Source organism: Megalops cyprinoides, chromosome 2 (genome assembly GCF_013368585.1).
Source record: "Megalops cyprinoides isolate fMegCyp1 chromosome 2, fMegCyp1.pri, whole genome shotgun sequence".
Classification (NCBI taxonomy): Eukaryota; Metazoa; Chordata; class Actinopteri; order Elopiformes; family Megalopidae; genus Megalops; species Megalops cyprinoides.
Genome location: NC_050584.1, coordinates 63,015,246 through 63,028,176, shown reverse-complemented (window position 1 = coordinate 63,028,176; position 12,931 = coordinate 63,015,246). Strand labels below are relative to the sequence as shown.

The following is a 12,931-nucleotide window of genomic DNA, read 5'->3' as shown; positions in this document are numbered from 1 at the left end:
TTTGAGTTACCGGCACTCGCGGAAAATGCACACTCCAGCAGGATCCGTCACAAACGAGGAGCTTTCCCGTCCTCCGATCGTGTACCGCTGGCATCTGCAATTCATTTCAGTGCTTCTGACTATCTCAGTTCTGCGCCCTTGTTTTTTTTTTTGGGGGGGGGGGGGGGGGGGTTTACATCTCGCCCTCCTCTCCCGGTCTCCCGACCCTCAGAGCGCAGCGCTGACGTGGGAGCGGAGCTATCTTCTCATTAACGCGGCCGAACAAAGACGCCAGCGACGCCGGCAGATTGCAGTTTCTCCGAATCTTCTCCGAATCCTCAGCGCGACCAATTTGCCTCATTGTGCGGCCCCGCTTTGCCTGACGGGCGCGCGTGTGCCGCAGTCGCCCGGGCGCAGATACTCGCTGTCATTCCCGGGCCTCGTATCGGAAGCCCGCACCTGACAGCCGCCACCGCCAAGGCCGCCGAATCGCGGTCACTGCAGCTGACCCGGGCGCCATGGCGATGAAGCGTCTCCGCCGCGGACGGGCTCAGACTGAATTCCGCTCATGGTGTGTTTGTTTGTTTCTGCGGACGGGCTTATTGCGGCGTAATTTACACGGCCCGAAATCCGTGCTTGTAGCATAAATGGAGCTCCTAACACCAACCCGCAAGGGCAACATAATCTTACATCAAAGTACGGGTAGTGCCTTGCAGTGATCAGTAAGAGCAGCACTGTGTTAGTCCCTTACAGTGATCAATAAGAACAGCACAATGTTATGTCACGGTAACATATATCAAGTCCAAAAAAGTGATCCTCAAGAGTTCCATAACTGCACTAGTCTTCAGCAAAGGCATAGCCCATTACTGCAGTCCATAAGAGCAGCACAGGCTTACGTCACACTGATAGTCCCCAGCACAGATCCACTAATGCACTGGGAGTGTTTGGTAATGATCGATAGCCCTACTTCAGACCTCACTCAGGGCATGGGGCTGAAGGAGCAGGCCCGGCTCTTATCTTGCCTGCAGTCCAGGTTCAGCTGAGTGATGAGTCAGTGGTGAATGTGGATGAAATTGGATGCCGTGACATCATCCTTTTCATGCTTTTTGGGGCGGCAGTGTAGCGTAGTGGTAAGGAGCTGAGCTCGTAACTGAAAGTTTTCTGGTTCGATCCCCGTTGGAGCACTGCTGCTTTACCCTTGGGCCAGGTACTTAATCCGAAATTGCCTCAGTAAATGTCCAACTGTATAAATGGATAACATTGTAAAAATTGTAACCTATGCAAGTGGCTCTGGATAAGAGCCTCTGCTAAATGACAATAATGTAATGTAACATTTTACTGCCCCCAACCGCCTCTGCCCCCTCGCAGATCCTGGATGTCCGGAACGTGATGGTGGTGGTCTCCAGGTGGTACGGAGGGATCCTGCTGGGACCGGACCGCTTCAAGCACATCAACAACTGCGCCAGGAGCATCCTGGTCCAGGAGGGCTACACGGAGTCGACGGTAAGATGGCGTCCTGAGATGGGCCACGCCGCGCCGTCACGGCGACATCCCCTAGAGAGCAGTAGTGTAAGTTCGTCACACAGGGCTTCGCCCTCTTGCGATTTCCCTGACAGCAGCGCTAGTGACCAGAGACCGAGGCTTCATCAGCCCCAAAACAGGAGGAAAAAACAGACAAATCTCAGTTTTCAGCTGTGGAGGCACGACAGCTTTTGATTGGTCCGTGTGAGTCAGTGATTGACGGCACATGACAGCTCCGCCCAGTATGGGGTTTATAGATCCTCGCTCTTTTCTGGATATATAGAGCCAATGGAAGGGCGTGGGCCACTTCAGTGTGATGCTTCAGTCACTGCTTTATGTAATATAATGTAGCACAAGTAATTACACCATCGAGAGAAACACATTTTTATTTCATTAGCATCCAAGACGGCATCAAAGTTTCCCTGTGCCTTGCATTACACTTAGGACAGGTTTACTCAGATGAGAGGAAGAGAGAATACAGTACCACAGCGGTGTTCAAAGCCCATGGAGCGCAGTCATGCATGAAATAAATTTGCTAGGAGGAATAGAAAGTGTAGCAGAGGGAATTAAGATAAGATTACAGATAATGTGGACGAGCTCAAAAGAAACTTTTAATGCCGTGATCAAAAGAAGCTTTATATACAGTGATGACTTCATGAAGAAACACAAATGCTGAATGATACACAAATATAAAAATCATAATTATCTGTAGTGTGTAATAATTGTTTTTCGCAGTCATTACGTAAGTTCTGTTTTTTCATCTTATAAGAAAAATTGATCCATTCACTCAGCGGGGGGTTTTTAGCCATTGTGTCTTGAGCTAGGCTTTCTTGAGGAAAGGAGCAATCTGTAGTGGAATGGGTTTAAATTAGCCCCTCTTCCCCACAGTATGCTGAGTTAAAATGGTCTTGTGTGCATGGTGACGACCCTAGCGGTTGCCTTGAACTTCCTGATAGCAGATGCTTCAATTAACACTGCAAATATGGTGAGCTGCAGTGAACTACAGTGAAAATGCTTATAGTTATAAGATGCCTTGTGGAAGTCTTTCATAAAACAGAATGCTTTAGCAGGACTGTTTTTGCAGGATTTTGATTGTGGATGCTTATTTTGGTCATTGTCTTTTCTGAGCACATACTATTTAGAAAACATGCGCTGCTCTTTTCAGATCTGTCAGTGTTAAAAATAAAGCTATTGTCACTTCATCTGAGGAAAAAAAAATCCACAGTCACTTTTTCCTCCGTTGAATTATGTTTTTGTTAAAATGATATACATTAAATTTTGTTAAATTATAGATTTAAAAGGGATGCCGAGTTGCTTTGTGATGCAGAGATCGTACAATGGTGCAAACTGAAAAAAGCGAGCATTATCGGCAGCCTTTCAGAAGCAATTCAAATTTCCATCTCATTGTTCAAAGGCGATACGCGTCTCCATTCACAGGCACAAGTTAAAATTGCCACATGAATATGAGGCTTGCACATAACATGGGTTTTAATCAGTTCAACAGCGTGTTTAATGGACCCTGGCTGGAAAATTCCTGTTAGGTTTTAGCGAGTTCTGCCTAATAATTCCTGCACATGTGAACGGTAACATCGGAGTGGAGGGCGATGTATTCCCCCAGAATACACTGCCGTGTCCATTACAGCTTGCATGCTGTGGTTTCACAAAGCCCATCCCACTATGATATACCAACATATATTGGCGTATTTGTATTGCTGTATATATACCAATATGTATGGGGTGGCAGTGTAGTATAATGGTAAGGAGCAGGAGCAGCTGGTTCAATTCCCCGCTGGGGCACTGATGCTGTACCCTTGGCCAAGGTACTTAACCCAGAATTGCCTCAATAAATATCCAATTGTATAAATGGGTAACATGTAAAAAATTGTAACCTATGTAATTCGCTCTGGATAAGAGCGTCTGCTGAATGCCAATAATGTAATGTGATATATTAATCATAATAAATGTGGTACAATATTAATGTACCACAAAGCAGGTTTTTTCACAGGATTAGCCCATGGTCACTTTCCAGCCCCTCGACCCAGTTCGAACGCAAATCCCGCTGAAAATCGTACACCCTTCCCATCGATCTCTTTTCGTCCATCGTCGGAGAAGGAGCAGGCGGCTGTCTTTGCGGAGTACACATGTGCCACAGTTCACTCCGATCAAGAAAAGGCGTTCAAAACGCAACAGCCAAGCTGCCACTGAATCATCCCCATTGAAGGGATGAAAAGGGGAGCCCTTTGAGAACAGGAAAGGAAGAGCGGCGATTGTGCGGCGATCGGACTTTAATTTCCAGGTGAATGGCAGCCACACCGCGCCGTTTCGCGCCCAGGCAATTTGCGAGGAGCGGCAATTTAAAACCCCCACAACGCCTCCCCGGCAGCAACCCCCCCCCCCCCCCCCCCCCACCTCTGTTCTGGGAAAACGGTGTCGATCTGACGCTGGGCGGGCCGAAGATGTCACTGATTATTTGATGCCCGCTCTGAGTTCAATTTGACCCCATGGGCAGGGCTGGCCTCAAGCAGTTTATACGATCGTCATGGCAACGGGCCGCTCTGCTTGTCAGCGTATCGTTTGTTTTGACAAAACGGATGTCAGAAAGCCGGTCACCACACTCTTTCCCCCGTTCCACAAAGGTGGCCCTTAAATAAGATGAATCAAAGCACCTGAGCATTCAGCTCTCTTCAACGTTTGCGTCCACGCCCTTTTAACGCTTGCTGTGGTTCGTGTCGACTTTAAAGACTGGCAGCGGTGTTTTCAGACCAGAACGAAACTCTGCCAGCGGGGCACATTTCTGCCGCTGTTTTATGATTTTGGTTAAGTGGGGATTTGAGAAGAAGGAGTTTTGGCGTAAATGTGTAAATGGGGTTTAGGCTGGGCAGGAGATTAAAGAGATGGTGTTTTGGAGCAAAAGTGAAGTGGCTTTGGCTGGGTAGGGGGATTGAGGAGATGGTGTTTCAGTGTAAATGTGTAGGGGTCTTGGCTGGATTATGCACTGAGATGCCGTTTTGGTTGAAATGTATAGTGGCTTTGGCTGGATTGTGGATTGAGAAAGCATTTCGCTTTAAATGTGCACTAGCTTTGGCTGGATGAGTGGGGGGGGTGTTGAGTGTATATGTGGAAGGGTTTTGGCTGAATAGAGGGATTGAGGAGGTTATGTTTTGGTTTAAATGTATCATGGTCAGAAAAAGACATATAGAGAAAAAGGAAAAACATCCAATTGTTTTTTAAAGACAATGCCACAGCTATATTGAGGGCTATAATGTTGTTTGCTATTCAGCGCATTGAATTCACTGACTCTCCAGCTCATCAGGCCAGCAATGTTTTCAAGCCTTTATAGCATTCAGCCAACTGCCAAATTAAAAAGCACAAGAGAGCACACACACAACACAATGACAAAGTGGTGTTTTTTTTTTTTTTTCTTTTAAAGAAATGATTTAGTGACACAGATTAGGGCACAGCGGGACAAAGCTGTTTGCTTTTGTTTGCAACAAATGTTTCATAGAAGGCAATTTAGCATTTTACACCCAAAACATGCCCAGTTTCCAAGTTTCCTACAAAAAAGCTGAATTGTTGGCATCTAGCCATCCTTCCTAAAACACGCATAAACACAGGCATCGATTCATCAAGGCATCAGGAGATACCTCTCTTGAGAAAAATTAGCTTTTGTACTCATTGCGCTCATAAGAGAGATTTTCCATTTTCCATTTTCCTGAATAAGAGTCTGGCAGGGGCAGAGGCAGTGTGGGGGCGGGGCATGTACTTGTGTAGGGGGCGGAGCATGTGCTTTGTGTGGGGCGGGGCATGAACTTTGGATGTACAACATAAATCCAGCCCTCCACTATGCAAATGGTGATTTTAGTTAAAGCTTCACTGTCTGCTCACAGCCAGTGAAAGAAATTAACATGAAATATGTCAAATTGATGTGAAATCCAAATGTCATGGCGATGAATGACTGCATGTAACATAAATTAAAATTAATTCATTTTAATAAATTACATTTAATAAATTAAAAATGTAATAAATTAAAATTAAAAGAGATGGACTATTTATGAGGTTTTGTTGTTGACTGCTGAGGGGTTGGCTGAGTTTTTGTGAGGAAGGCCTGGCTTATGGAGGCTACTTTAAATATCGACCCACATAAGAAAACACGTCACTCGTAAAATGAGTCATACGTTTTTACTGTATTTATACAGGGAAACACGCATTTCCTGTGCCACCGATACCTTTCTGTATGTTTAAGTTTTTTTTTTTATGACAACAGCTCCAGCGGCACTGAAATATCATTTTATTCTGAGCATGTGCTGCGTGCTTGGACATGTGATTAAAATCCAGTCCGGGTAAAGATGTCTCACATCATTTGCTGATGTAAATCAAATCTGACATACTCTCCAGTCTGCAAAGTGAACTGTATTAGTCGCGGTGAAACACACTGAATCTTTACTTGCTCATACCCCTGGCCACTGTAGCTTACAAACAGATGTGTAATTATTCAACAATGAACATGAGCACTTGTACATGCCCAAGGTAGATTCCCAAGCAGAAAACGTCAAATGTTGTGAAATTAATTGGCATGGAAGGCCTCACACATTGCCCTCAAGAGCAGAACTTTGTTATTCCCTGGTTTACAGACCACTTGCCATACACTTAAGACCAATTATATTAACCACACTCTCATTAATATTCAGGATGGTGTTAATATTCAGTGCCTGTGTGGTTGAATCCATTTGTGAACCGAACAGATGTTTGTCACAGTGTGATATTCGTATTTTTGTCTTTCAAACCCTTGTCTCTCTTATTCTTTTTTTAATTTGGCATCCATATGAATTTTCCGAAGGCATGAACAATTTCCTGGCTCTGACAGCCTGCATTTATGCATAAATCCCCTCACTAATGTCAGTCATTTTGCGAACAGCTTGGCACCCAAGTACTGGATTTCTCTGGTCCCTCTGTGCCAGAACTCTCACAATATATCACTTCTATTCTAAGATAATCACATATGGATTAATGTGGCATGGATTGCAGTATAATTACATTGCTAACTAGAGGGGCAGAGTTTGTCAGCCATTTTTGATCTGCCTGTGAATAATGTATTAACACTAACTGTATAATGGTGCAGAAATATGCAGCCTGTTGCTTTGCACGGTCTCATAGTAGTGGAACAATTGTGTATAACACTTGTGTACACAATATCACAGTAGCTGCAATGTGCAACTTTAAGGCTTCTGCTGACTCCAGTGGCATGGGATGATAAAGTTACGGTCATTTTTTTAAAGTCCAGTTATTAAAGTCAATTAAAGTATGTAGCATTACCATCCAGCAGCATTTCTAAATGAAAAACATTATAGATCATGACAGCCCAATGCGTCTGTATAGACCAAACTACTTTGATACACAAGCCTCACCATTATTCTCTGAATTACAGCTCCAACATCACACTCTGTTCCCAATAGTCTCCAACATCACAGCCTATTGACTGCAGTGGCAGTGAAGTTTTATTTGTTGGTTTTAGGTAGACTCAACTACAGAAGAGAGGCAACCAAAGCAATAAAAGGTCTGTTATTATACCACAGCACGGTTTGAAATGAACTTTTTGGTTTACCAGCCAGGGTGGCTGGAAGATGAAAAAATTCACCAGCCAAAATAATTTACTGCGGATCAAGCTACATTTTAATTGGACTCTGCCAGCCATGCAGAATCAACCATGTGCGGTACCAGCATTGTATTTCATTTGCAAAAAACAGCTATCCAGCAAGCTAATGTTACAGCTAAAGCTGACAGGTAAACCATAATAATTTATTCTGCTACTGCTAGGTAGTTAATTGGGCTCCCCTTTTTCTGATGGCTTGTACCATACCTGAACACGGCTTTATTTGTCTTCTGTCTGTGTGCTCAGTATAGTCAGTATAGTTAGTGTCTTCACGTCTTTAAATCAGCAGGGGTGCCAGCTATCAAAATGCGTGATGTGACAAACATGATACAGGCTACCTCTCAGACCAAAACTAGCTTTTTGAGTCAAGCTGAATCTTCCCACGGTAGACGAATTTGCATCGTGTTGTCATATTCAGCTGGTGGTTGGACAACCAGAGATTGCACAGAGTTAACTAGCAGGAGATTTCACAGCTGGAAAATGGTATTGATTTACCAGGAAAAAAAAAACCCAGCAGAATCTGGTCTTTAAGGGGCTTGTATTTGGGCATCATGCATTTTACAAGGGCCCTTTGAGAAACACTGGCTGTGATAATTTTAATTTGTTTTCACAAAAAGCACTCAGCAGAGTGGCTCTTGACCCCTGCCTGCATTCGCGGGGTGGCCTTTGTTAGTTTCAGAGCCTTGCCACTGAATGCATGCTCTGCTGCAGTAGTTCCCAAACTAACATACGTTTATATGTCATTTCATGCCAGACTAAACTGGGAGCCACTGTTGCACCCCGAGAGTGGCGTGGATGGGTTGCAACATGTGGAAGGTCAGGTCATCTGTAGCCTTTCTGTGAACATTCACTCAGACCAGACCTGGGTCTGAACTGGCTGCTGCGCTTGCTGAGATTTTGACGCATTATGGAAAGCAACCTTTTTTTTGAAAGTATGTGGGTCACAGAAACCATTCTCACTCATTAAGTGGGCCGGGGGCTCGGAAGGTTTCGGGAACCCTCTGTTCTGGAGGGAGAGTGTGGGAGAAAAGAAGGTACCGCCGGGCAACATTTGGTTTATTCGAGACCCCAGCCTGAAGTACAATCAAGTCACATTCATCTGTTCTACTGACTGACCAGGGCCGTTAGGAGAGCCCTTGTCTTTTAAACCGCACAATAACACCCCGGTGATTATTTATGAAGTGTCCTCCTGTGTCTTGCCACTGTCCTGTCATTTGCGTAGTCATTGATGTGTCAGCCACTTGCAGCTGTGGCTTTTGAGCCTCCCTCTCAGTTTATGCACATCTGCTGAAGATCCCCAGTTGCACGTTTGATGTAATATGTGCATCGTTAGCCCTTTGTAGCTGTATATGGCCAGGCCGAGGTGTTCTCTATGCCAGCAAATCATGAAAAATTCAGAGTTACAGAAAAGTAAAACGTCCCAGTGCATGTTGGTTCAATGTGAAATATGGCTCTTAAGCATTTACATTGATTAATTGATCAGTTTTCTCTTATGTACCACTATCAATCTGCATTGCTGCAGTATCCGTTCACATCAGTGAACTGTGCAACAGTGTCCGTCTGAATTTGTCAACTGCACAACAGTGTTTATCTGAATTAGTTAACTGTACAACAGTATTCATCTGAATTCGTTAACTATGCAGCAGTATTCATTTGCATTGGTAGTATACATCTGCATCAGTGAACAAACCCTCCCAGGCTTTAAGTGTCATGAGATCTTTAACGACCACGCTTAGTCACGACTTTGATTTAATATCTGAAAATATGCCTTCTCCCGCAGCACGGTGTTCCCCTCACTGCCACGGGAGTTGAGTTTTAGTCTAGTTCAGAGAGAAGCCTGCCCCCTACTGGCCCACTGGCAGCACTTTGGCAACCTTCTTATCCCTGAAGAGCTCCCTGCAAAGTGCCAGTAAGGACCAGCTCCGCTTAGCTTCAGCCGTTTTGGCAGGCCACCGGGCGACGCGGCCAAGCGATCAATCCCGAAGAAGCGGCAGATCTCGTTTCCACGGTGATCGCCCTCCTCCCATGACAGGTGGCACTGCTGGATGCGGGCCGCGTAGCGGATAATTGGTCGGTCTCCCCCTGCGCTCGCCTAGCGTAGTAACGGCAGTTTGGTAACCGGATGAAAGTCCGGAGGCCGCACTAACCGCGGGGGGGCTCAGGTTAATAAACCGGGCCGCGGTTCGTCTGACGAGCGGGCGCAGCCATCCGCATGCGGCGGGCGCCCGCGAAAAAAAGCAAAGCGCCTCTCTTTGATATATGTAAACACAGCAGGAGGACCACAAAGGCTGAAGCAGCGGGAAGCAGCCAGCCAACATCCCTTGTTATCCCCGGATCAGGCTCCTCCAGCCGGGCAGTGGCAGGGGTGACACCTGGTGCAGCCGTCCTTAGCAGTGCTCAGGGAGCCGGACCACAGCTGCCGGCTGTTTATCCATTCAATTATGTGGCAAGTTGTGTGGTCTTTCTGCAAAACTGTCATCACTTTTTCATTCTTCTTCTTCTTCTTCCTAGGAGGACTCATCCAAAGCCGGAGGAAGGGGCAAAAAGCAAAAAAGCAAGAAGGCCAAATGAAAAAAAAATCTAAAGGAACCGTAGAAAAATAAGAGTTTGTATGGCTTTTTTGTTGAGAATAAAAATGGGAAAAGGCAGTTTTCTAGCTATAGAGTTGCATCTTTGAGATTTATTAAATGAAATTATAAAATTTTATTATTTTTTTTTAAATTAAAAAAAAAAAATCCTACCCTCACTTTCTTTCTAACTAATTACCACAAGAAAAAATGACTGATTCCTCTTAACATCAACAGAACACAGATGGATGGGTTTGACATATTTGTTGATTGTGGTAGCAACTGTTTTAAAGAGTGCTGGTTTCAAAAATTGTTTTCAAAAATGACTGTTTACATTTATCTGAGTTTAATGATGAAGAAATGAATAAATTCATGCATCTGAATCTCTGGTATTGTGTAAGTTACTGTAGCCAGAGCTGCCCATTTCAGTCCACCATTGACTTTAACAGCTCCATACAGTACATACGCCTCTGCTGTAACACTTCTTGCCCAAGTCCCAGCCCCGAATACTAGCCCCAAGTCCTAACAACAAGTCCTGGCCTGAGTCTGAGTCTGAGTCCCATCCCCGAGTCCCATCCCCGAGTCCTATCCCCGAGTCCCATCCCCGAGTCCCAGCCCCGAGTCCCATCCCCGAGTCCCATCCCCGAGTCCCATCCCCGAGTCCCATCCCCGAGTCCCAGCCCCGAGTCCCAGCCCCGAGTCCCATCCCCGAGTCCCATCTCCGAGTCCCATCCCCGAGTCCCATCCCCGAGTCCCAGCCCCGAGTCCCAGCCCCGAGTCCCAGCCCCGAGTCCCATCCCCGAGTCCCATCCCCGAGTCCCAGCCCCGAGTCCCAGCCCCGAGTCCCATCCCCGAGTCCCAGCCCCGAGTCCCAGCCCCGAGTCCCAGCCCCGAGTCCCAGCCCCGAGTCCCAGCCCCGAGTCCCAGCCCCGAGTCCCATCCCCGAGTCCCAGCCTGAGTCTGAACCTGCTCGGTAACACTGCAGTCTGAAATTGACACAGAGGAAGGTCATCTTTGAATCAGCTTTATCTTACTAAATACTTCTCCCCAGCGCATCACACACTGCAACCCAAACACTTCAGCCACCAAAGAGGACTGATTATATACTTTTTTACCCTTGACACCTGTCCTGCCTGTCTGCATTTATACTTCTTTTCTGCACAAGCTCTTTAAATTAATCTGCATCTCCACGTTTACCGGTTCTTAAATTATGTGTCTGGCCCTGGAGCACAATGGTCTTTGATTTAACTAATTCGTATGTACAGTAGAAGTAGAAGCGCTGGCTTTGAGTGTATTAAAGATGCAGAGAAATTGAGTCAGCGGGCACAATACGACACTGGGGGCTAGACAGGAGGGTAATCTGCACGGCAGACTCTCTGAAGGGGCGCTACCTGACTCGCCCTCAGTGTCCTCCGGTTGTCGGTGTCCTCGCTGCTCTCCGGAATGCTAATTGGGCACAAACGCAACCTTGGACAGCCTCCGCACTTCTGAGTCCTGCAGGTGAGAAACTTCTTACCCTTTTAGTTTTCGCCCTTTTGTGTTTTCGAGCCCCTGCTGTTGCCGCGCGCGCCTCTCGGCATTCTAAAAACGGAGGCCGCCCACATGAAGCGGCCAGGTATGCTGGTGTTCGCTTGCGTGTCAGATGCTCTTTTCCACAGCGGTGTGCAGTGCTGACACCTAATTAATTTGTTTCTGGAGGCAGTCCAGGTTAAGTACCTTGCTCAAGGGTATAATGGAATTGCCACATTTGGGACCGGAACCTGCAACCCACTGGTTATATGAGCAATGTCGCTGGCTGGCTGACATGGCACTCTGTCAAGCCCACCCATATCAGTGGGTTTGTAAGCTGAAAAGAGTATTAAAAGAGTATAGGTCAGCAGCTCAGATACCTTCAGAACAGTCTGAAGGGGTGGGTTTTCATTTATGCCTGTGTTTGGACCCTTGTTGTATTACTTAGTCTGTTTGTTTGCTATGTTTGCTAATTGAATAAATGTAAATATCTTGTATGAATCATTTTGAAATTCTGCGTATTTGGCTAAAAAGGGTTGGCAATGATCATTTCGTGATGCATTCATAAGAAAAAAAAATGTTTTTATAGGGGTCTGAAATGAATGTGTGCCTCGCACAAAACGCTCTTGAGGGTCTTGAGAATAGAGTCTCCTCCATTCTGATATATCAGTGTTGGTGATGACACCAGCAAGATACCTGAGCTGCTTTTCAGTATGAAACCTGATGCTCAGTCACTCTGACATCACAGCACACGATTGTCATGTGGGATCGGGTTTGGTCAGGATGCAGAGGTAAGGCCTTCGAGGAGAGCCAGGTTTCTGCCCGCTTGTCCTCTTGAGATCCCTGTGCTCTGAGATCTGTGTTCTATGCAATGTGTTATTTCAATATTTAGACAGCACAGCTTGTTCCTTTCCACCACAATGACAGGCACGGCTGTTGATGGGGACAATGCGCTGTACAAGGTGCTGTCTGCCGGCTTGCACACATGTCAATCTCAGCTTTCGAATCACTGAGGTAACTGATTATTCCACGACATTTACTGCCAAAAGCCAGGGTGTGACCTCGTCGTCCCTGCCAAGTCCATGTTTGCCAAATTCGTACCCCCACCACCATGAGCTAAAGTCATTCTGGCCACTGAAAGGAAGACAGATTGTGTGGCAAAAATATTGGTGCCAAATAGCTGCCATGCAAACCCGAGAGGCTGTTAGACGCTGGTGGTAGGTGATATGACTGAGACTTACACTGTAAAGTGCATTTAGCCCCTTGAATGGTGCTGTTGATGCAGGTTATTCCTGCTGCTGTTATTCCAAACTGTTAGAAAGATTACAGATTTATGAATTTTAAATTGCTTCTATCCTTAAAGGTGCTGTCTTTGTTGTCCTCTCCATGTGGGTGTTCCGTGCATCACATTAACATTTTCTTAGCAGATGCTCTTATTGCCTACAATTTTACAGAATCCATTCATGCAGAAGGATATTTACTGAGGCAGATGGGTTTGGGTACCTACCTTGCTCTAGGTTACAACGGCAGTGCCTCACTTGGGAATTGAACCAGTGACCTGGCTTACGAGCCTTGCTTCTGACCCCTACACTACACTGCTGCCACCCTGGTGCTGCAGTATTTTCCCACAATGCAACATCATACGCTCTCCTTTGCGTCAGTCAGTGTCCAAACCCCACCCCCCCGTGTCCATACGGCGGACCGG

At 46.1% G+C, this 12,931-nt stretch overlaps 1 protein-coding gene across 2 annotated transcripts in view; it reads left to right on the top strand.

Moving 5' to 3' along the window:
- Positions 1–9,784, top strand: part of impact (impact RWD domain protein) — a 47,748-nt gene extending 37,964 nt beyond the window's left edge. For both annotated transcript variants that reach the window (XM_036522620.1, XM_036522619.1), the window contains exons 10-11: positions 1,348–1,482; positions 9,662–9,784. In XM_036522620.1, coding sequence (XP_036378513.1) covers positions 1,348–1,482; positions 9,662–9,721 — 195 coding nt within the window. In that variant the 3' untranslated portion in view covers positions 9,722–9,784. The remainder of the gene's footprint in view (positions 1–1,347; positions 1,483–9,661) is intronic.
- The last annotated feature ends 3,147 nt before the right edge of the window (positions 9,785–12,931 follow it).